A 25,727-nucleotide genomic window follows, 5' to 3' on the forward strand; every position below is an offset into this window, starting at 1 on the left:
ATTTACCGATTAACCTGTGTGGGTAGCCTACATCAGTATATTGACGTATTATGGAAGGACTAAATATAGCCTACTTCTTGTTTTGTGGTTATGATATGTTTGTCATTGTGAGACCAGAGTTTAATTTTGTTTGTAGGGGTGCAGTAGGCTAATGATTCACATGGTTAAATTCAGACGAGAAGTTTCCTAACTTCCAAAACATTTATGTAGATGAAGATTTTGGAGCACTGGCGCCCTCTTCTGTCTAAAGTGTTTCACGGAAGTTAAACCAGGGTAATATTACGAAAGTTATTCAAATGCATTGCTCTTAATAAAATATGTCAGCAATTAATTGCCTTTGCTTCTATTTTCAATCATCATAAGATGTTTCAGAAGAAACATCTTTCAGCAATATTTTTAAAAAAAATCTAAATATGCATTTTTTTTTTAAAATGTTTCGCAAAAAGTATCGAACCTTAAACATCACTTTTTTAATCATGTTTGTCAATCACATCATTTAATTAACACTCATCTGCAACAGCTAAATCAGAGCACTGGTAGACTTGAAGAACCAAATAGTTTTTAATGCAGCAGAAATCATGATTACTAAACAAGTGTAAGCATACATTACACACATTCACACTAATATCACATTTAGCACCAAGAGTCTCATCAGTCTCAATGACTAATTTTACAGTAACTTTGTTTTTTTACCGCTAGAGGGCGCTGAAAGGCTGTTAAAATGGCAATCATTGCTCAAAACATGCATTTTGATGTAACAGTAACATACTTGTTTAACACATTTTAAATTGTTGGTGAACGTTTTCATAGACAGGGAATACTAGATCCACACGAAATATTGTCAAATGAAGAAACGTACACAAATCCATACTGTTAATGTGATTCTTGACTGGCTGAGATCACACAAATGTCTTTGTCAAATTGAAAATACGATCATGATTGTAACTTATTTTAGGAAGTTGCTGCTGTTTCGCACATTTATAGAGGTATGGCACAACAACATGTCTCCAAAAACACAATTACGTAAGGTTGCACACTACATTTAAATCCGAAGCAGCAGCAGGTTCTGACATGCACAGTGGCCTATATGCACATGTCATGTGGGTCAAAGCTAATTTCCCTTAAGCAGAAGTGTGCAAACAAAAAGAAAAAAATAGGTGAGCAAACAGAGACCTCAGCTGAACAATATGCACATGCATGAAACGTGACAAGCAATTGATAGTGAAGGAAACGGCAAAGAAAACGACTAAAACCGCTGCATTATGTTGCCAGGACATTCGTTTAGTAGGCTAGTCTGTAGACTGAACATGCAATACACGTGCATGACATCACTTTTTTTTTCTCACAAAATCTTTTTTTTTTTTTTTGTAGTTTACTCAGAGACAATATGTTATCATTTCAAAAACTTGCACGGTTTATTTCCGTTTCCAAAAGTTTGCACTTTCAGGCCCCCAAAACAACGTTGTCGTGTAAATGAATGGCCAAAACGCATAAAATGTTTTCCTTTTGTTGAAAACGGTTTTTAAACAGCTCCTAATGCTCCAAAATGCAGACACATAACCCATGAATTGTAGAGAAGAATACAAGTTGGGCCTAAACTGGTCACATACACCCTACAGTGTTTTCCACATATTTTTCCGATTCTCACCATCAATCTAACCTGAATTCACACTTTAAATGGTGGATGACAGGAAGACTTTTGCCCTCAGAGTCATTGTGCACTTGGGGAGGGTCAGAGGTGTATTTTTTTTTATCTCAGCTTGTGTTTTATAACTTAACTTGTGGTGTAGGCGAGAATGTGCCAAGTTGCCAGACTCTACCATATTAATGTAAGACAAACAAAGCAGGAAACTAGGACAGTTTGCTTGACAAAAACATATACACACACTCACATAATGTTAGTTTAAAAAAAACAGCTTTATTAATACCTCTCGTTCAAAGAAATATAAAAGACTGAGAGTTACTTCTATATTTACAGAGCATAGTTTTTGCTTCAAACAAACAGAAACAAATCCTACTTGTACAAAATGAAAAAATATCCCCTGCTGTGACAGTTCAATATTGTGTCAGCAGTAAATAAAATAGTCCTCTTCATCTCTCAATAATAGTCTGTGCAAAGAAAGAATGCATATCAAACACACGTGTTGCTGCTACATTAAGGCAAACCCTTATGAACAATACACTTAGGAAACTCCTTGGTAAAGTGACAGTGTCAATTAGATCATTTCTTGTTTAAAAAAAAAAAAAAAAAAAAAAACTTTCCTATAGATACCATTTATCACATCTTCCACAAAAACAAAGCATAAAAGGTCAAAATCTCTTAAAATGGTTAGCAAGATCATTCAGTACCCTTTAAAGTCAAAGCTAATCACTGGTTGACCATATCTGTGAAAAAAAGCATATTAGAACGAATAAACCTCCGAGGAGCCTTTACGGATCAGGTTTGGAGTGTAGGAAGCTGGTAATCTATATATGAATGGAGGATCAGTAGTTTGACAACTTCCTCTCTACTCAAAAGTGCTGCGAGGGTTTGTGCCCCTCGCCATGAATACCTCTTCATTGGCATGGAAACTATGAAGACAAACCTAAAACAAACTCAAATCCACTGCAAAAAAAAACACATGCTTAAAGTGGACAATGCATATTAAAAGCAAAAACATAAAATTAAATTAGGAAAACAAAGGCTACCCCCTAAAAAATACAATTCCTCATGGGATACAGATTTGTGCAGGTTTTTAGACAAAAATATCAGCTTGAACGTTCTGCATGCTGTTGCGTATGGACAAGTAAAAGAAAAAAACACTTTCAAAAATATATATATATCAGATCAACTGATACAATTGATTTAAGGGACAAACATTCACAAACATCAAAAGATCACGGTCTCCTCATTGGTTTCAAAAACAACATTTCAATGAGGAGCAACCCAACCGCTGCGGCGCTCGGACTCTTAGTCTGCCACCGCGTCAACTGAAATTAAAGTCCTGTGGAAAAGTGGTAGGCAAGCCTAGTTTTGGTAGATCTTCTCACTGGTGGAGTAGTCGTTGGTAGTGCAGGTGTGGGCGGCCACCCCTCGGTGGATGGGTTCGGGGCTGTTGCTGCCACTTCCGATGGTCAGGTTGAGCAGACTGGTGCACGTTGGCAGGTAGACGTGCTGGACATGTTCCACCTCTGACCGACACACCGGGCAAGACTGTAAAGATAAAACAACAGACTTAAGTCAGCATGCACCACAATAACATTGTTATATAGCTCCTTAATAAAGGCATAAAAGTCTTATGGTAGATCGTTGCAATTATTAAGGCCGGGCATAATGCTAAAGAAAGTGTCAACAGTAGAGATTTTTTACATACCGCTTATATCACGGTAGATGTATTTGCACAGCTATTAGTAACTTTACTTTGTTTAAATGGTTTTGGGCTAATGGGGCAGTGTGAAGGGATGCGTCTCAAACAAGTCAATAATATCTATAACATGAATCACTTTACTCGTTTATTGACGTGAGCTTTGTCGGTTTTAGAATTTTGCCGCTTTTTTATTATAATGTTGTAACTAAAATCGTAGGTAACCTAATGTTAAGTCGTTTTGTACTGATGCCATTTATTATGAATAAACCTTTTGGTTTATGTCCATCAGATTATAAAAGAAAAGAGAAAATAATCAAAAGAAATACCTTGCAAATGAAAATGTACATTATTTAATTCACTGGATTATACAATTACCACTTTGCTCTAGTATATTTGTTTTTCTGGAAATGTTATTAAACATTAACCATAGATATGAAATAACAATGCAATAAAAGTGTCAGTGATTAAGAAACAGAAACCTCTTTAGATTTACAGTACAAACAAAACAAACTTTCAATTTTCAAGTTTCAATTTAAAAAAAACTGTCATGTGGTCCAACTAATTAAAAAATCATTACTTTACACTTTGAATAAATGGAAACAATGTAGTTATTTTAACTCAAATTTAAAAATAGTTTGATAATTAACAAAATATAAACATTAAGTGTAAAAATAAATAAATGTTGCCTTGGTAACTATGTTGTGGCTAAAATTAATTAAAAAGTAATTATTGAAAATATTGAAAGAAAACTAATAAGTAGTACAAAAGCACTAAAAGTAAAATATAAAAATAAAAGCCAATTAAAAATATGAATAAACACTATAATAAAATAAAAATCACACTATATATCACACATCTTTATTTATTTATTTTTTTTTTTACTTGGGTCATATTTTTTTTTTAAAAATCACAAATATCATTAATTAATGCATATAACTAAATTGTCACACCACTTGACATTTTACAACCTGAACTAGCCTTGCCACAAAAATCTTTGAACTTTTATATTTAGTTTTATTTATGCATGTTAGCTGCACCACATGGCTTTGATTTGAACAAACATTTACCAAATATTAATATTAAAATATATTTAAGTCATTAGAAATTAATATGTAAAAAGATCCATTTAGGAAATAACAATAAAAGATTATGCAAAGCTACTTTTTTCTTCTTTGTGATATCACGACATTTTTGGTGCAATATTGGGTCAAATGTTCCCCAAACCCAAATGTTGTCTGACCTGCAGCTGTGTAGCACAGTTCTGGCAGCAGACCATGTGACCGCAGGGGCAGAATGCAGCGTCGATCTCTTCTTCGCAACACAGCATGCACAGCAGCGCTTCCCGGAGTTTCTGCAGCTTCTCCTGTAGCAAGCGGCTCTGCTGGCAGCCCCCGCAGTCCAGCGCCCCCTCCTGGTCTCGGGACGGCGAACGGGACGACGGAGTGCGCTCCCCCGGCCTCGACATCAGGTCCACGATACCTGCGTTGTACAGTGCGCGTCTGGCGTAGTCGTACACTTCCTTCGAGGTCCGGCGGATGTCGAATACATACTTCTTGCCCATGTTAATGTTCTCATTGAGGAAAAGTGAAGCCAGGTGACCCTTGAAATCCCGGCTGTACTGCATCATGACTGCGTTTGTCACGGTGTCACACCTGCAGACAAAAGCAAGAGTGATAGGTTAGCAAGACGGCATATTACACATTATCTGCTCAGCGTCTGCCACACAGCAGCTCAAATGATCCATTATCCATCAGAAATAATGGGCTTTTGAAAAGCTGCTGTAGTTGTGAAAATGAAGGATGGTGCTGCTTGTTAGAGTTCAAGGGCAGAGAGCAGTGGCTGGCTCGGTTCTTCAACGTCTTGGCAATAAAATCTCTTATCGAGGGCTGAAAAAACAGCACCTTACACACTAACTAATTTAAAAAGGTGAAAGCAGTTTCATTGTCAGACGTATATAACATCGTCTAGGTTAGATAATGGGAATGTTGCTACAGAGCAACGTCTCAATCTCTGTTTTTTTCTCTCAATCTCCTCAAAGATTGAATTCAACTCAAAAGCGATAAAAGCAGTAAGTCAGTTTAACAACAAGATCTGGTTCATGCGTTTAACCCCATTTATTATGTTCTTTTGCATTGTGACGTTATGACAACTAAACGTTGAAAAGAGATTAATTGTCATAAAAAAGGTCCATAACAATAATTAAGGTCTTAAACAAGCTTGCATCTTATTTATGGACTTTTTTATTTAGGGGATTTTATTTACTGATTGATGGGATTTTATTGATATTTTAGAAGTACATTTAAGGCTGACCCATTTATACAGCTAAATAACTGTTAGTTACTTTGTAACATGTTTGATGATGCAAGACGTTTTCACAGCTAGCAGTTTTACAAATAAAGGTCAAAGTTAGTTTGCAATAAAATGCTCAGAGAAAGTTCAAAACAAAAGCATCTAATCCTGTAAAGCACAAAACGCCTCAAACAGAGGAAAGTGCTGACACAGGCTTTCTATGAAGAAAATACTATAGAACTTTAACAATTACCAGGCCAAAGAGATTATTACCTCTATATGAGAACAATGCCAAAAAAACAACATTTTAAGAGGTCCAGACAGATAAGCTAAAGAATGCTAGACACTAACAGCCTAGTTTCACAAACAGGGTTTACATCAAGCCAGGATTAAGCCTGGTTTATAAAAGCTACTTAAATTTCCTAATTGAACTATGCCTTCAAAAAAAATTTACATTACTGGTGTGGATCTCGAGACAAAACAATGGCACTGACATATTTTAAAAGCTGTGCACAAGTTGTGTAGTGTCAAGACTGGCAAAGCTGCTTAACTGCACATTAACATGAAAAAATAAATCACGTTTAAGAAAGTAATGATGCATTATTATGCTCACTGAAGGGTTTTATGGTTTTTTCACTTGTGAATGTGCCTGTTTAAAGGAGTCTCACCTGTAAAAGGCATGCGTCTCTGTGATCGCACGGTACAGCCCACTAGCTGCTCGATTACTGATTAACTTGAACAGCAGGACCACACTGTCGCTGGTTTCCTTGGTGACAGTCAAGTACACACTCTTCCCTGATTGCGTGGCAATTTGTATTATGGGATAGGATATCCTGCATTGAAGGGAAAATATGACGCATTACATTCAAAAGGCAGTAATGGCACAAATTGAATTAATGTTACGTGACTGATCCAGAGATGTGCTCTGGGTGTCATTTTATTAAAACAAAGCCATCAGGAGCACTTTAGGCTGCGTCACTGCATCAAAGTCTAACCTGTTAACCAGGGTGAAGTCATCTCGGCAGATGGCTATGCCCTCTGGACCCACTCCGATAGCCAACCTCTGTCCTTCAGCATCCCGCACCCAGTGCCACTCCACCCCATAATGCTCCAGCAACGACACCAGCTGCAGGGCCCGGTACTCCACCGAGGCCTGGCTCAAACCCTCCAGAGCCTTGTGCTTGGATATGATACTGCCAAAATCAAGAGACACATTGAGTCCAAAAAATTACACCAGCTGATCAAGTGAAAAGTGGGAGAGAGGGACAAGAGTAAAAATCTTTGTTGAATTTTGAATTTTAGGTTTTGCCATTGCCTTGAATGAAGTGAGAAAAAAAAGGTAAAAAAAGAGAAAAGAAATAGTACTAATAATTCTCAACCTACCGAAATAAATAAATAAAACAAACAAACAAACAACGGACCAATACACAAAGTTGATACTTCATTTTATTATGGCTGTTAAGTTATATAAAATCAAAATTAATTAAATCTCCAATATAAAACTGTGATTCGTCACATCAAAACTTTAAAAATGGAAACAAAAAAAGAAAAATTTATATTTTCTGCCAAATCAGACTAATACAGGAAGAAAAAAAATAGTATAATACAAGTTTATAATAACAATTTAATATATTAACTTATATTATGTGTTTTAATAAAATAATATAATAATTGTAATATACCATACTATAGATAGCTGAAAATTACTTATTATGGCCAATAACGACATGATTTAATGTTTAAACTGGAACCTGATATCTACTTCCATTATCAGCAAAAAAACAAAGACTCTTACAGATAATTTTAAAAGAAAATGTAACTATGAGAGAGGCCAAAAAAGTCACCAATATTTTATGCATGTCTAGCAAAAACAAGTCATTTAACATTATATCAATCACTGACAAATCCATGGCTTTGTGTTGGCCTGTATGAAGCTCTTTGATTTTCTTCATGTAAGCATTAGTCTTAATTTGATTTGATGACAATAATGATTAATCACTGTGACAGATTTCATTAACCCACTTGATTGTATTTGATTGGGTAACTTTTAACAAGTTAAAGTGTCTGAACAGAACTCTACAAAGGAGCACTGCAATTAGTCAAACTCTATTAGGAGAGCTTTGTTTACAACCACACAGCGCTGGATCAGAAGTACGCATGACAGCACAGATAAGAGCTCAGCTCCGATGACTTGAAAGTAAGTAACCAGTAAGTAACCACCTAAACGCCTAACAACCAAAACAAAAACAAAAAAACACAACCTTTACACTATCTTATCAATATCTTGAGAAAATACAGTTTTAGCTTCTGGATGGCGGTTTGTGGGATCTGCAATTCTATTTTAACAAGCTGTGGGTTTCAGTATAATTTTTAAAAGCATTTATTTTTTAAATTTATATATTGTTATAAATATTTTTCAGTTTCTTTTTTCTTTTGTGCATTGCATGGGTTCATTACAGATAACAGGTTATAAATGGTACGTTTTCATTAAAATGCGTAGCAAAATACATTTACATTCTTTCTGATAAAATACACTACCATTCAAAAGATGGGACCAGTAAGTTTTTTTTAGATTTATTTTTAGATTTATTTTTAAAGAATTTAACACCTATTAATCAGGGACAATATGAACAATATTGTCAATATCACAATTTTACCGTTTTACTATAATTTTTGATCAAATAAATGCATTCTTGGGGAGAATAAAACCAAGAACATAAAAAAAAAACTAAAAAAAAAACTAAAAACACCCAGACCCAAGATTTAACATAATATAGACCAGGGGGCTTCACTATTTTTTTCATGAGAGCCGCACTGATAGGACAAAGTCAGCAGGAGAGCCATTTTTACAGGAAAGTATAAAAAGTTACATCCAGTCATAAATACCATGTCTGTTTATTAATATGTCACCCCTGAACATTCAATATGCAATGCAATGAATAATTTTTTTTTTAATGATTTAACAGTCAAAGTTGTAACTGAGACAAGATGATTTCCCTTAATGACAAAAAAAGCAGGATTTCCAGAATAGATTCATCCCAGAATGACATTAAGTTATTTTTTTCTACATTAGCCCCTCATGTATCTAATCATCCAAGAGCACATGCGGCATTAAGAGCTGGAAATACCGCCATAACTGGCAACTCCGCAGGGACTGGATATGTTTACATGCACAACTTTTGTTTCAATCGGTCTGAATTCATTGTGATTGATTAATCTGAATGTATTGTAGTTTACATGAATGCTTAACATCGTGATATGATGCATGATCGGGGTGAGGTGCACGTTTATGAGTCAAAAGATTCAAATTGGGAATAGGCTTTTTGACATTCGCAAACTGCACAAATATACAAAGTTTCCCGCTGTTGTCGCGTAATAACCATTTTACTACATTGGTTCTTTATTTGTTTTAAACAGCAGACTTAATATCAAATTCTGGTCATAATTTGGAGACTATGATGAACCGTTATGCCGTGCTGTTTGTATTGATCACACAGTAAAAATGCCCAAAATCAGTCGTCTGTTGATGAGAATCTGAAACAAGGACTGGTGAGCCGTTGTCCTGCTTCACTTCACAAATACTGAGTGAAAGGAGAATTATAGAACGACGTGACACTCGTTTATACGACACTTTATTCATCAGAAGAACAGCGCGTTCAGCGCGACGGACGGCGTCCTTTCAGTTTCGCTTTTCAATCGATCAAGTGAACATGTTCTCTCGATAAACCACCCCTTTCAATCCGATCAAAATTATTTGAAAATGAGAGCTGACACTGAGTTTTTAATGGGTTATGTTATAGTCCTACTTCTTTTTAAATGTTTTTATGAAATATCTGTAGTGACTGCTTGATCATATCACTGTATTATTTACCGCCATGCGAGCCACAAATGAAAGCTTGGCGCATGCGGCTCGCGAGCCGCGCAATGAGTAACACTGATATAGACGAACAGAAACATACAGTGCGAAATGAAACAACCATAATTTATTCTCTCTAAATGATTTATAAAATGGATAACCTATATTATTGGATCTAAAAAGGTTCAATACAAGGTAAACTCTACCAACACCATATGTGGCATAATGTTGATAATCACAAAAAGTGTTAATTAGTTAATTTATTTTACAATCTTTGTGCATTCATTATTTTCAGTCATTTCTGTCATTACAGCTTAACTTCTATTCAACACAGAACACATTTAATATCATCATAAAAGAACGATAAAAATACGATGGAAGTGATGATTGTGATTGGTGTGTTGGTTTACCTGTTGATGGTGGCTTGGTTGGGCTCTGTGGCACAGAGTTCAGTGAACCAGTACTTGGCTGTGTTCTGGTTATAGTCCCCGAACTCGGCCTGGGCTAGGAGGGCGCTGAGCTCTTCGGCTTGTTCGGAGCACATCCGCAGGTGTCCACGGTGCAGATCCTCTTTCACATGCATAAAAAACAGGTGCCTGTGGAGCAAAAGAGACAAACAAAGTGTGAGTTTGTTACGGACAGAAGCAGGTGGTACTGTGGAAAGTGAGGAAACCACATATGGATGTGGACAGGTGGTACAACAGGCAAGCGAGAGCGGATATACACAGACTAAAGCAGGTTATGGGGAACTTGAATTACAAAAACACATCTTGCATATGCTCTCGCATGCTGCAACCAACTAGCATTTCAAAATAAGATCCATTAATGATATCATTTAGGTGAATGGTCCCTTTAAAAGTGAACAGTCAGTGAAAACCAGAAGTGAACAAATCAATTGGAAAATAGCAAAAGGTCAAACAAAAAGCAGAAATTACGGTTTCCATTCCAAATTGACACTTTCACTTTGAAAACAAAAAAGGAGAACTTTGCATTAGTGTGTGAAGTGGTTTGACTTTTGCTCCAGTCTTTTTGTTATCTCTCTCTTATCTGGCAGCGAAACAACTCCTGAGGTTATACGTGCCCTAATGCATAACCCCGCCGGCGTGTTACTAAATGATAAACATGCCGTCTCAAAACAGTGGATGAAAAGCACATTCACGACTCACTGCTGACATACTGACATAAATCCCTGGAATTCAGGAGTGCTAATCGTGTGTTTTTACTGAAGATAGATCTCCTTTCAGCTGTCTGTGGGACTGTCAGTATTTGTTCTCTGATCGATCAATAGCAGGAAAGTCTCAAGGATAAAACTTGACATTAAAGTCACACAAACCAGTGGTTTGTTATTTTATCTTTTTATTGATTGATTCTCTCTAAGGGAATGTTTTTCACCTTGACTAAGCGTTAGACTGGTTCCTGCTCAGCTGTCAAATGAACAGATAGACAGAATTTAAAACATTTACTTTGTAATAATCAACAAGAAGGTATTTGCACAATGATTTCCGGGATCAACAACAGTCACTAAATGATGATTAGATGAGCAGGTTAACATGAGAGAACAGAACTATGAATCAAAAAGTAAAAACAAAACAAATGTTTGTCATGGAGTATGATTTCAAATATAAAAGAAAAAAAAATAGAGGAAAAAAAAATAGAATGACAAAACAACAAATGTTTGGTTGCATTTCTGCATCAGAGTTAAAATAAAACAAATGAGAAATGTAACACTATTAATAATTCATATTAACTAAAAATGTCATTGGTGTTAACTTTAATATTTTTATTTTTATTATTAAAGTGTAACATTATTATTTTTATTAAATGTTCTTATTGTAATTATTAAGACCAATAATTTAATAAAACAATATAAAATATAGTATAATAATGATATAATAATAATAATATAAAATATAATATTTATTTTAAATGTATTATTATTATCAACATGTTTGTGCAGTTGTATGACTGCATCATACTTATGTTCAGGGAAAAACAAGTTGCTTGTACTGTATCAGCGGTTCATCTGCTCCTGTGGTTCTTCACAAACCAGTTTAACAGCATCATGCTTAACTTCTGCCCAAACCTCGCTTCTTCCTGTACTAACCAGCTCTGGCTCCTTTAGGTTTATGAATATCTGACCCAAAGCCCCAATGTCCCCATAACCTTATGTCCACTACAACTTTGAAAGTCCCCTGAGATGAGGTTTGGAGACCAAACAGGGCTGATGTTTACCCCAGCATGCCTCTGTTCCCCCAGCCAACAGAAGAGCACGGGAACACCAAAACAGGCTAAGAGACATTCCTGCTCTGCTCACATAGGCGATGGCTCTTTATGAAAACAAACAAATGGCATATCAGTTAGCGCAGTGTTGCCGACAAAAGCCCTGGACTGATAAACATTGACGTTGGATGAAAAAAAAGGACATTATAAAAAAGGCGGAGAATGAAAGATTTGAGGTGGATTCATAGGTTAGACAAATAAACACGACCTGCAGTTTGACAAAGAAAGTCTCGCCCGGCCTGACCAGACACTTCCCTGTGGTGACATCAGACTCATATGATGAATTACCTGGCAGGCATAACAAAGGAGGCTGACGGAGGCAGGGAGAGGTTACTAGCGGTCAAACTCAAGCTACTCCAGGATGGAACGTGCGGCGCTGGTTCAGTCAGGCTCCTTACGCGACTAATCTTAGAAACACGCAGCTGTGCTGATGCAGCCACTCATCATCAACAAACACTGCCACACAATATGATTGGTAAAGGAGATACATTAAAGCAATATGCCACTAGAGACCATGTTACAGTGATTTTACCATTGTTACCAAAGAGGCATGATTCCCAAACACTAAATGACCAGTGGAAATATTAGAGCTGCACAATTAATGACCAGTGGAAATATTAGAGCTGCACAATTAATCGCTAAAACGAATGCGAAATATATTCTTTCAATGCACACTACCAGTCAAAAGTTGGGTAATATTTTTAATGTTTTTAAAAGAAGTCTCTTCTGCTCACCAAGGCTACGTTTATTTGATTTTAAAAAAAAAAGAAAGAAAAAAAGTAGTAATATTGTGAAATATTATTACAATTTAAAATCTATCTGAAATGGAAAGCATTTGTAACATTAAACACTACCGTTCAAAAGTTTGGGGTCAGTAAATCTTTCATTTTTTGGGGGAATGAAAAAATCAATCAATACTTTTATTCATTAAGGATGAATTAAATGTATCAAAAATTACAGTAAAGACATTTATCATGTTACAAAAGATTATATTTCAAATAAATGCTGTTCTTTTGAACTTTCTATTCATCAAAGAATCCTGAAAGAAAAATTTGTACACAACTGATAATAAATGTTTTTTGAGCATCAAATCAGCATATTAGAATGATTTCTGAAGGATCATGTGACACTGAAGACTGGAGTAATGATGCTAAAAATTCAGCTTTGATCACAGGAATAAATAACATGTTAGATATATTAAATATATTAAAGTAATGCTGCCTGAATCATAATCATACACTGTTCGTTCGTTGGCCAGAGGAGAACTGCCCCCACTTTTGACTGGTAGTATATATAATTTCCACAATAATTCCCATAAAGGTATGCTGAAGTGTCTTTTTTTTACAAGGGAAGACTTTAAGCTAAGAGCAGCTGAGAGCAGCAAGTTGTGGTGGAGTTCAGTGTCTAATTCCATCAGATTAGTGGGGTTGGGGAGGGTTATCTGGCGACCACAGGTGTGCTCCACACTCTTTCACCAACTGTTTAAATCATTCCATGGCCCGTTCGAATGAGTGTGAATGTTGAGTGTACGTGTGCACAAGGTACAGCATTCATGTTATAAAGATATAATTCTGTGTATGGGTACGTAAACTGCTCATTAAAGTATTCACACTGCATTATTTTGCGGTTACTGCAATTACTGGATAAATCATGATTTCCTATTACCACACGTCCACAACAAATGTGAAACTTTCCCCCCATTAGATTACCAAACTAATAAAATAAAACTAAAAAAGCACAAACATGCACCCCTTTCTTTGAAGTTCCTAAATCATCTAAGAAATAGGGTATGCTACTCAGAATTCCTCAGTTTCTCACACAAAGACAAAGAAACAAATCACATTGCAGCAGGAGATCTTCAGCACGAGATCACGTAACAAGAAGAATTCAATTAAAAACGCCTGTACTCTTCTGCTGACAAGAAATGGGTCATACCATGATATCTGAGAGAGCTTGAGCTTTGCGAAGGAGGGCTTTTGTGGGTTTGAGGTTTTGGCTTCAAATGCAGTGTAACTTTCTGCAGAATTTCCTCTGATGTATGGCTGGAAACTGTCATGACAAGCAGGAGAAAATTATTTTAGAGTTCAAAGTTTATAGCTTTCAAATTAGCTGATAGTAGGTTTGTGAGACAGTAAAGGGTTTATATAGGCTGAATATTGGCAAGATTATAAATATGTTATTAATTGAACTAGCTTGAAAATGTGAATTATTTTTAAACATTTCAGACATAAACCTACAGAGACCCAGTAAAGGGACATGGTGAAAAAAAAAAGAAGAAAAAAAGAGTGAGATAGGAGGGGAAAAATACCCATTTCAATGCTTTTGCTTTCTCTCGCGGAAATGTTGATTTTTCTTGCAAAACTTTTGTGTTCCCCAGAGAAACCTTTGCGTTGCGTTCCCTTGCAAAGTACTCAAAAGTTTTGCGAGAGACAAATTTTTCCACCCACACCATGTCTCTATAGGTGCTCCGTACAAACCCATTTAAAGTTGTAAGAATAACTTATACATTTTAAACTCAGGATTCTGGTCACTAATGTTGCTTAATTCTTTACCTGCTAATTGTTTTGTCTTCTCAGATTCAGGCAAAGTCATAGTGGGGGGCCAGATGTTTTGGGGTCTGACGCAAAGAACAAAACATTCCTCTGAAATGAAACGAGAAGCTGCTGCCCAGAGACTGCAACAAAGAGGGCAATCCGCACAGGAGTTTCATTCTTTTCAGGCGCCGTTTGAAACAATGTGGTTTCAGAGTTAGTCAAATAACATTGCTCTGAGCCATGTGTGTAGCTGGGGTTACTCTCAGTCAACGAACTCAAGTAAACCCTGCCATGCATCACAGGTAAACACCTCCTCGCTAACCCACAAAGTGTTAATCATCATTCGCTCAAACAAGCAAGAAAATTCAGATGAAAACTGAAGCAACAACAGGCATTCAAACAAAGAGATGCTTTGTGAGCAAACGCCTCTGGTAAGTGATGCATTCAGCATCGATTTGGCAAACGGTAATAATGCTGTGGGCAAAAAAAAAACAAAAAAACACTAGCAAAATTAAATTGGGTGCGGAGACAACCTAACATCATTCCTGAGTTATTCACACTCAGCTTAAATATGGTGTAGGTTACTACAGTTCATCTACAAATGCGGTTAAACCTGCTCCGCTGTCAGAACGCATGTAATCCAGTAAACACAGAAAGACAACAGAGCTGTAGTGTTTTAATTCACAGCATAACCATTAAAACAGAGGAAGAGTGCAAGATGCAAGCTTAAAACTGAACATTTAAATATTTGTTGTGTTTTCATAAGTAAGCTTGCATTTAAATATCTATCCAGTTAAATACACTAATAATTTCACCCATTTCATTTAACAAAAACAACGGCCTTATTTCTGATTCAAAGCTAAATTCAATTGTATAAATAAACGAAAATATAAATAAACTATATATAAGCATCAAATAAGTGTATTTGTGTGTGGGTGTGTATATATATATATAAAAATCTAAATCTGTTCTTGCTTTATTCTTTACATAAGAATCATGGAGGAGTCATCACAGTTCATCAAAATATGCTTTTATGATTTTTAAATGGGTTTGAGGTCTGGAGGGGGAATAGGGCAGGAATTCATGTCAACAGAAATAGAGGGGAATGGGCTCTTATTGGTTGCAAGTCAGATTTGAGCTTGCATTTCCCATGTTAGCACCATATCTCAACATTTCAACGTATGGCTCTGACAGTAACGGCTTGTTTTGTGATCCATACACAAAGCTTCAGGAGGATCTTGCGTGTCAGTCTTCCTGCGGTAAGGAGGTAATCGGGAGCTTACTGGGATTGCTGGTGACCTTGTTGTCAGGATTGGATGTGGGGTGAGAGGTTCGTCTCAGTCTGTTTGAGATCATGTTGACCTCGAATAGCACCCGCACTCCAGTTCCTGCTGACAACACCCAGGGCCCTGACTGTGAAGATAACAAGACCTGAGATCACAGCGCCATGTTTTGCATATTTGCAGGCGTAAAGAAAACCAGTGGTGTGGCAAGTATGAGAGCTCTGTAGATGTTTCTGAACAAGAACCAAATAGACAGGGTAAGAGAATGTGCGAGGCTTAATCTTTTAAACATTATTCGCTGCTCTTCCCAAGGGTTGAAGCTAAACCACTGCACCGATTAAGGTTTAAAAGACCCCTTCTCTTATTTAAAGGGTGCTGTGCCTCTGCTAATGGTGCTGGCCTCTCTGGATCAACAGGATCATTCACTCCTAATGAGAATGCTAAACACTCAAGCCCTCTAAAACAATACAGGCATCTTTACACAAGCCTGTCACGTATAGCATGCCATAAAGACTAACTAGAGCATAATCATAAGCATGCAACTATTATGGAGTGCTGACTACTCAACGACCTTATTTCTCCCCCATAACACCATAAATGTTAGCTGTGCATAATCAAACCAACCATATTTCAGCCAAAAGTTGCCTCGAGGATGGGTTAATGAGGTGTAGTAAGGTAACATTAGGGCCCCTACACACTACAAACCATGTCAGCGAACGCTGCCAAATCTATTGATTTTAATGGTGCGTAGCAGGGATACATATGAAAAATGCAAGGGTTTGTGACAGCGGTGCTGATACACATCAATTCAATGTTTATTAAATAAATACCATTTTCAAATATACAAATGTGTAAATAAAACCGATTATTGGAGCAGAAAATAATATTTCAGTACTGCACTTCAAAATTTCACTTTTATTTTAATGTCTTACTTGCAGTGTCTTTGTAATTAATTGTGCAATTTACTATTCATTTCGGTTTCTACAAAATAACAACAACAAAAAAAGTGTTATACAAAATATTTTTTTTTTGTAGTGTAAAAGCTCATGTGGTCAAATGCATTCAATCATCCACAAAAGACTGCCTGCTCTTCACCTCCTGACTTAATGCATAAACCTTATAAAAAGCTCGCTAGCCAGACGGCATTTAAACATTGTCTGCTGGAGACCCACGTTTGATTTGAAGACGAAAAACGTACCAAGCACGGTGTTCTCTCACCATTCTTGATTTCTAACCCTTGCAGCTCTAGATAGGCTTTTCTGTCTTCTCTGGTCGTGTTTATATGTAAATTGCGCGAAATTTATTTTGTCCATTAGATCAAAAGATCGGGAAAAAACCCATACATTTACCAGCCCATAAAGTAATCGGGACAGAAGTGGTTGAAAGTGGACAAGAGACAGAATAAAATACTAGGTATAAAAGGTGTATGCATCTCCCTCTTCTACTTGTGATCTGATCGACCAAAATGAATCTTAATACCTGGTGTAAACAGGGCTTGAGATAGCATGTGGCGTTGTCAGAGAGTTTTAAAAACATGTCGGCTAACGCTTGGTTTTACGGTAGGGGTGCGCCGTTCCGATACTCAGTATCGGTATTGCTCCGATACTAGCAATATTTGCCGGATCGGGTATCGCCAGACGAGACCATCCAAATCCGATCCGATATTGTATAGCCTACGTATGTTATTGTTATACAACACAAAAGGCACAAAAACATTATAAAGCACTATAATGTTTTCGTGTACTGTATTCCACGATTTCTGAAGCCATTACATATAGTTTAATGTGAGGTACAGATTTAAATCGTTAAATTAATCTTCACCTAAGTGCTTCCCTCCGCTGCGGCTGTCAGTCATTCTCAGCACTCAAACAGCGCGTCGCGCTCGGGTAAAACAGTCAACACGATGAAACTCTCTCCAAGATGAGTCAATGCTCCTATTATTATACTGTAGATATGTAGATAAAGGTCTATGGTTTGCATAAAATGACTTTAACGTGCTGGAGTTTCACATGTTACTTTCAACCGGGTGTCTGTTAGATCACAACACAACTCCTCAGTGATCACAACACTGGAGTAGAGAGCGATATAATTGTTCTTCACACGCACATTAACTGAAATTTAAAACTGTTAAAAGGCTCAAACTAATGAATAAATAAATAAATATATGTATATTTTACTTTTGTGCTTTGAACTTTTCAATGCGACGCGCTGCGCGCCGTGACTCCATGTTGCTTCGAGCGCATCATTCAGCGCACGGGAAGCGCATAAGGTTTCGTGCCGCTCTGAATTGGAGCCTTTCAGATTACAATACTTTTGCGCAATGGCAGTTTATTGATAGCCTTAGTTGTTCTGTCCAATCTATGTATCATATGTTGCTGCTTCATTAAAAAGTTGCGCTTAAAATTTTAAAATAAATGTATTTTAATTATATAGTATATATTTTGTCTGTATAGTTTTACAAAGTAAGGAAAATATTGTTTAAGTCAAGCTTTGATGCCTTTAACAAAAGAATAATCCCAGTCTCTTCCCCACAGTGAGGCATACAGATAAAGTTTATTAGGTAATTTGGCACTGTTTTTATTAAATTATTATTTTAGTATTGGATCGGATCGGTATCGGCCAATACTGAGTCCCAGGTATCGGAATCGGTATCGGAGGCAAAAAAAGCGGATCGTGCCACCCCTACTTTACGGGTGTGTAAACATGTTTGATTATCCAAACTGAAAATAGTGCAGGACAGATTAAGATATGCTGTTTTTTGGGGGTGGGGATTTCAACAACACATGTGAGTGACTGTGGTTGGGAGAAGAGGTTGGGCGACTGATCCTCAAAGGATCCAGTGACGACGCAAGCAGGATTAGGCCCTCAAGGCTGGTGTTTAGATCTTTAAACTGTGCCTCGTTTAAGGATTTTTCCCAGCACAAAAAAACTAAATGATAAAAATAGATGTCCAAGCACTGGAAACAGTCGTTTGTGCTGAATCATTTTGCTGTACTAGAGAACATTTCTTATATCTGGCAATCATCCGTCATCACTCTCCACAGAGGAAGTATAAAGATCTATTTTTGGAAGATGACTTATACTAATGAACATGAGGAACTGTCATAATAACAGACTACACAAGCTAGCCTTTCCAATCGACCGGCTCTGTGTCTTATATAAGCGGCTCTTCTGCATTTAGAGGCCTGTGCACAGTTTAGTGCATCTTACATAACAGAACAGACAGAGATGGAATTGAAGTAGAGAGAGTGTGAAAGCCTGAGCAGATTTGTAGTCCTGGACAGGTGCTGAGGTGCAGCAGGGGTCGGTGCACGACCCCTTCTCATTCTGGTATTTCCGACTAGGGATTCTGTCAAGGCACGCAGACATTTTGTTTTGCTTTTTTGAATGGACTAAGGCAGAGAGTAGATTTATCATATAAAAAAAAGTCTCTTCCTCTTACAAAAAGGTAAACCTTGTGTTTAAAGTAAAAAATGTCACCAAGCCCTCGTTTTTTTAGATCCTCTCAGCTTCATTCTGGCCCGTAATAATCACTTATATCACAATCCAATCATTATCTGACAGATAAAGCCTAGTTCAGCAAACATTTTCTTATGTTAAATACTCTGTTTACTCATAAATGTCCCACATTATGGAACCAAAATAACTTATGAAGGCTGTTTTATGTTGATTTTAAAGTATGCATGTTACAGCATGTATTTTAGGTATGTTACAGCACCATTTCAATGCCATGGTACATGAAAATGGTAATCAAATGGTATTACCATTTTGATAGTCACTGAATCATGGTACGATCACAGTACTTTTTTGTAACGTCTAGGCACAGGTCAAATCAGCCCCTCTCGTATCTGTTCCTAATGTGCATGTGCGCTCATGAGCTAACTAACTTCGTCATTAATCATCACTTAAGTGTTCTGAATCAGTTTTACAGGGAAGTTTGAAATGCCATGGCTGCAAGATGTTGACGCTGTTTCTAAGATAACAATTCAAAAGTACCAGACACAAGACAACAAGAGAGAATGACAGACTTTATACGCATGCACGATTCCGCTTAAAAATTCCCTGTGGGGAAAATCATGTGGCTTCAGGCTCCATTCGTATGAGTGTGTGGTAAACACGTGCCACAACTCACTGCGGGTCGATGGGCAGAGGAACGCAGTGACGAAGTAGGGCAGAGGTCATTGCACAAACAAGGTTAAAGAACATGACCCTTGTAGCCAGAGGCAGGGCCGCATCATGCATGCATATGCGCGCACACTCAACAGTGCCAAAGAGAAAACAAAGGACTGTTTTCATGTGATAGCAGCCACCCATTTTCTGCCATGGGCGTCACTTTTTCTATTTAGTCACTTTCTCCATTAGTCCAATACAGTTTACTCTATAATATAAAACCCTTTCATGTTTTTGTCAGTGTTATTTAAAGGAATGCACAAATATTACAACTCTGGCCAATACAATAAGCTGATAATACTTTTAAAATGGCAGATATCAAAATTCTATAATATTTTGTCTAAATGCATTCAAAATAAAACACTAAAACAAAAAACAAACATTTTAAATACAATTTGTCACAGCATTACAAATGTACAGTATAGCAATACCAATACATATATATATATATATATATATATATATATATATATATAAAAACACCACAACCATTTTCAACAATAATATGACAAATGATAAGAATAAATGTTTCTGGGGCAGCAAATCAGAAAATTCAGCTTTGTCAATAGGCTACATTACATTTTAAAATATTTTAAAACAGAAACTATAATATTGAATATTTCACACAATTTTTTATGTATAAAAAAAAGAAGCCTCAGTGAGTGAAAACTATTTTAGAAATGATAACGGGACTCGTGGAATGATGGCATGTGAAAGTGTAGCATTCTACAGTTTGAAAAGTTTCCGGTTGTAGAACTTAATTTTCCAAAAAATGTAAGCAGTATTCAGTGCACTGCGCAGTTAGCAATATGCTAATATGCCATTCAGAACACTTCCAGCTCCTGACGTATATTCGCCATAAAGCCGGTGTTCATTGTTATTCAATATGCTTTACATCTCCTCTACCAAATATTCAATCTCAGTCTGATCAAAGCTTTGCTCTTGTCCATTTTCATTTTCAGTTTCTCTCCCCCCCCCCCCCAAAAAAATCCTACCATCCACCATATGTCAGTCACCCCTGCTAATCTCCCTCGGGTCACCAGAAGGCCATCTAAACCAAAAAATGTGGCTTTTAAAACACAAAGCCTAGAAAAGGACACTATCCAGTAACCAGGAAACGGAAGCAAGTGCACATGCACACGCTGCCCTGCCAGAGATGTTCTGCCGAGAGGGCACATGGCTGTGGGAATGACCGCGGGAGCTGGCACGCAAGTCCACTTCATTTTATTGAAAAGGACCCAGCAGAGCTTGGAGCGCACAAAACGCAGGGCTCCAAAACGGGGGAGCTATCAAATAACAGCACACAGCAGATACCGGAGGAGAGGGTTCAATGTGGGGTTGAAAGTAGTACATTGCAGGTACATACTCACTGCAAAGACACACACAAGCTGAAGCTAATGCAGTACGAATGAGCAGGTCACGGGATACCCATTTATAACATCAAACAAGGAGAGAAAGTGGAAAAACAAGTCAACAAAAATGTTAACACCTGTCTGTGCCACTCTTTGTCAGAGACAAACATTTGTGGGACCAGCATCTGACAAATAGAGTTAATTTACATGACAAGAATTCTAACTACCCAGTCGAATTATCTTCAGGCTCTCTGGACAGGACTTTGACTGCAAGAGTGCTTAAAAACATTGGACTGACAGCGCTTAATTTCATTGTTGAAGAAATTAAAGCTTTGGATGGGGCTCTGAATTTATTTCCAAAGACATATTACATGTTAACGCAAGACTAGTCTGACCTTGTTAGTAGGCCATGTACATGGCCATGCACTTTTGAGGGTTAAAATACGAAGCTCTTATTTTTGCTAAAGCACTTGTATTAATTCTTACTAGTGTTATTTTTGTATATATTAAATTTGATTATACTTAGTATTTTTTAATATTTTTATTCATCTTAATTTTAGATTTTCAGATTTCATTTTAATTGTAGTTTAATTTGTAGTCATTTTGTTAAGTGCTATTTAGAAGTTCAAAATGATTTTTAATTAGCTTTATTTTTGAATGCATCTTTAATCCTAAACTACTGAATTCACTATCTTTACATTCTCATGACAAGAGTAGAAAATATACACAATATAACTAAAAGGACAAGGATATCACACTAGTCTCATCTCTACATATCATTTACATACACATTTACTCATGGTTCCAAAACCCCATGTCTAGACTTACTTCTGCCTAACACAAAATATTTTGACACAAGATATTTTGGGAAATGTCACAGGGTTTTTTATTTTTGTCCATACAAATGGAAGTCAATGGGGTCACCAAAACATTTTGGTAACAAACATTCTTAAAAACATCTTAATTTCATCCGTGTTCCACAGAAGTCAGTCAGTCATACAGGCATGACACATTTTTTGGGCAAGATTTTGGGCAAACTATCCCTTCAAGTCTTGCGTCTATACTTTCAAAACAGTGTGCGTTTTAACATCGTCAATTTTGTTGCCCATGTACTGTTTTTTTTTTTTATGAAATTATTTGGTCAAGAGTATTGTGCTACAAATGTTGCCACTAAAGTTTAACTTGTATACTTGTATCCTTTAAGCTGTGCTCCAAATTGGTCTCAGACAAAAAAGTAACAGAACGCTGCAGTCAGAGTGAATAAAAGAGCATGAGGTGGTGGTGGTGACTCTGCCAGCTCAGTCTCTGTGGGTAGCAGTCTTTGAGCAGGGGGATCACATTTCCTGCTGCTGCTCATAGTACAACGACCTATAGTAACCCACAGGGAGCAGGGTTACTACAGGGCAAACGACTGTACTGAGAAAAAAAAAGTTTTACAGGCTACTGTGCAAAGTGCTCTTTCTCTGCGCAAGACACATGACTTCAGCTGATGTGAGGCTGAAAGAACAGCCATACAACCAGCATTGTTAAATGAATATTTAATATGTAACTTGCCCTAGATTTTGCCGTTATATCTTAACACAGGCATTCTCCAAAAGGGGTTCCAAAGTCGGACATGGAATTCACATTAGACACAGAGAATGGAAGGAAAACGGCTTTACTACCAGTAATCTCACACAAAAAGTTCACACACATGCTCGGTAGCATTTCTTACTGCCATTTTTCTGACATCTTCCACTGTATTGAACGGAAGTCTAAAAACATCTCTACTACCAGTCGGCGATGAAATGTTCTCTGCCACAACTTCCTCAAATGATAAACATTTTCTTTTTTGTAATGCATGTTGCTCGTACATGCGTTTTTGTGTACGTACCTTGTCTGCTCCTGCAGAATAAGGTGAGGCTCCACAAAGAACTTCACTCTGAGCCGTAGTCTGCAAGGCGTGAGATTGTCCATCTGCTGGGAGATTCTGTTCCTCAGGTTCAGCCACAGGTTTTCTCCCTTACTGCCAGAAAATTGCAGCCCAAAGTAATCCACCTCAATAATTCCCAACTTCCGACATACCTGTCACCAAAAGACATATTTCATACTGTTAAACATCATTTTTTTTCTTGTCCCCATCAACTTTCATTGCATGGAAAAGAGCAGCTTGGACATTCTTCCCAACATCTTTTGTGTGCAACGGAAGTTTCATTTATTTTTTGTAACATGAGAATTACTCATCCTTTTTTACTCATCCGTCCTTGCGCCAGTAAACATGTCACCAGAGAAGAAATGTTGTTGCAAGAGGGATACAAAGTTATTTTAATTACTAGGGTAGGGTATATGAATAAAAAAAAAACGATATGCATGGATAATACTGCAATATTCCATTAAAAAAAAGAGTTTATTATGGATCACATTACATTATGGATCGCCTTTACTAAATGTATCTATTTAAAATTTTGCAGTACAAGCATGATTTGAAGATAAATTAAAAGATAAAAATGAAAAAAGAATGCGGTTTAATTTAACAATCGAGATAAATAAATGTAATTATTACTTATAATACTTATTACTAAGTATAATAGAGACAAGAAAAATCACATTTAAAGGGCAAATCTGAAGAGGCAAAATTACACCTTTAAACACTATTCAATAGTCAGAAATAAACTTTGTTTGTTTGTTTAAAGTCATGCCAGCTACCCTGCCTATATTCATTGTGAGAAAGAGATTAAATGATTCAAATATTTACATTTTATCTTAGATAAACATAGAAAACTAGATCTGGTCTTAATTTAAAATCTTTACATAGGAGTCAACTGAAAAATAAAGAAATCTAACAGAGTTCAATCTATCATAGTCCATCAAAATATGCTTAAGTGATAATGGATTCTGGCACGAGGGTCATAAAGGAGGATCTTCACCCGTTAACAGAAACATAAGAGTTAGTCTAGACTAGAGTGCGCTATTCGACGGCGTGTGTAGGTAATAAACTTTGTAAAGTTCATAAAAATATCCTGAAATGACATGCTGAAATTCCCTGAACAAGAGAAATTAATTCATTAATCTTAGCCTTGTTGATATGAAAGCACAACTTTAACCTCTTCTGCCAATTTGATTTCTTAGTTTTCTAAACTGCTGCTAGACTTAAAACGTTGCAGTTGTGCAAAAATCAGATAATACATGTTCAGAGATGTCCCTAAAACATTTAGGCCTAGCATAAAGTCTTGAAAGAGCTTACACTTTGTCATTTACGTTGGAGGAAATGCAGAGCCTCCATGCACGAGTCAAACATCTGCTGCTGCAGCGAATGAACTTTAGTAACCTCGAGCATGCCATCACCTATGCACACTAGAGTACCCAGACATCTTTCTCAAAAAAAATATATAAAAAGGTAAATGTTTAACCTTCAACATACTGTGTCCGTTAATTATCATGCAAAATTATTTTGTTTGTTTACGAACGATTATATATAGACTAACATTTGATTATTTGCTATTGATTCAAATAATTTAAAGAGAAAAATTAATGTGACTCAAACACTCAAAGATTTTAAGAACATTCCAAATATAATTTGTAATCTTTACCCAAAATAAACGCATAGGTTGATGTTGATATTAAGTTTCCATGTGCCTAAACTCATTCATTCTGCGCTCAGGCTCCAACTTTTGATTTTCAACATTTGTGTTTATTTTCTGTGGAATAATGCACTAGCGCTAATCGAATAAAATGCACATTTCAGACGCGTTTAATAAGAAACATCACAGACTTTCATTCATGATCCTACCTTATTCAGACAGTCCTCTCCGTTCGCCTTTGCGTCCACTTCAATCTCCATCACCACCGCATCCGGTCGAGTTACATGGCAGAGCATTTTAGAAAGGTGTTTTGTCTTTGGTCTACCCGTCCTGTATGAAAAAAAACACTACAAACAGCTCTCACTGTTGTCCTCTCTAAGCACCCTACATCAGCCCTCGCTCACTTTCCTCAAGCCTTCTGTTATCTGTTTCTCTCTGTGGCCCAGCGCTTCCTGCTCTATATAAATGAAGAGCAATTTAAACCCCGCCCACTCCTACCACAGCCAATCACATGAGGCATATCAAAGCAGACAGCGTACGCTATGACAGCAACAGAGAGCACTGCCATGTTCATTTAGTAGTGAATACAATAGACACCACTAGCGTCCCCTACAGGTGATTTACATTTATTATGAAGAGGCTGATAATAAATATAGTAAAAAAGATAATAAAAAACAAAATTAAAAGATTATGCATTACAAATAGCCCACTACGTAAACATGAACAGTAGGCTATGCACACTAAAGTAGGCTATAGGCTATAGCCTACTACATAAATCAGTAACAACACAGATAACATAACCGTGTAAACAGAAAATCCCTATTCCACAATATTTTTCATCTGATATTCAAGGAATTCATTAAGGTGCCAATGATCACTTATTTATTTTCCTAATTGCCATTTAGAGTAGCGATTTCGAGTAGTCTTTACTTTTACTGACAAAGTTCAAAGCATGATTAAAATGATCAAAAATTAGGGGGATCATTGATTGCATCAATGCAACTTCCAGTCATGCCAGACCAGAAACGGTCCGCAGGCACGTGACTAGATTTTTTT

At 36.8% G+C, this 25,727-nt stretch overlaps 1 protein-coding gene across 1 annotated transcript; it reads right to left on the bottom strand.

Moving 5' to 3' along the window:
- Positions 1 to 1,898: 1,898 nt before the first annotated feature.
- mylipa (myosin regulatory light chain interacting protein a) lies at positions 1,899 to 25,115 on the bottom strand. The gene is made up of 7 exons (XM_077196464.1): positions 24,881 to 25,115; positions 22,985 to 23,175; positions 9,903 to 10,088; positions 6,632 to 6,829; positions 6,305 to 6,469; positions 4,588 to 4,999; positions 1,899 to 3,193 (listed from the first exon to the last, which is right to left on the bottom strand). The coding sequence occupies exons 1-7, from the start codon at positions 24,965 to 24,967 to the stop codon at positions 3,008 to 3,010; spliced, it is 1,425 nt and encodes a 474-aa protein (XP_077052579.1). The 5' UTR covers positions 24,968 to 25,115; the 3' UTR covers positions 1,899 to 3,007.
- Between the last annotated feature and the right edge of the window lie 612 nt (positions 25,116 to 25,727).

Source organism: Siphateles boraxobius, unplaced genomic scaffold (genome assembly GCF_051911475.1).
Source record: "Siphateles boraxobius isolate OS27281-9 unplaced genomic scaffold, OSU_SipBor_1 35, whole genome shotgun sequence".
In the NCBI taxonomy this organism is placed as follows: Eukaryota; Metazoa; Chordata; class Actinopteri; order Cypriniformes; family Leuciscidae; genus Siphateles; species Siphateles boraxobius.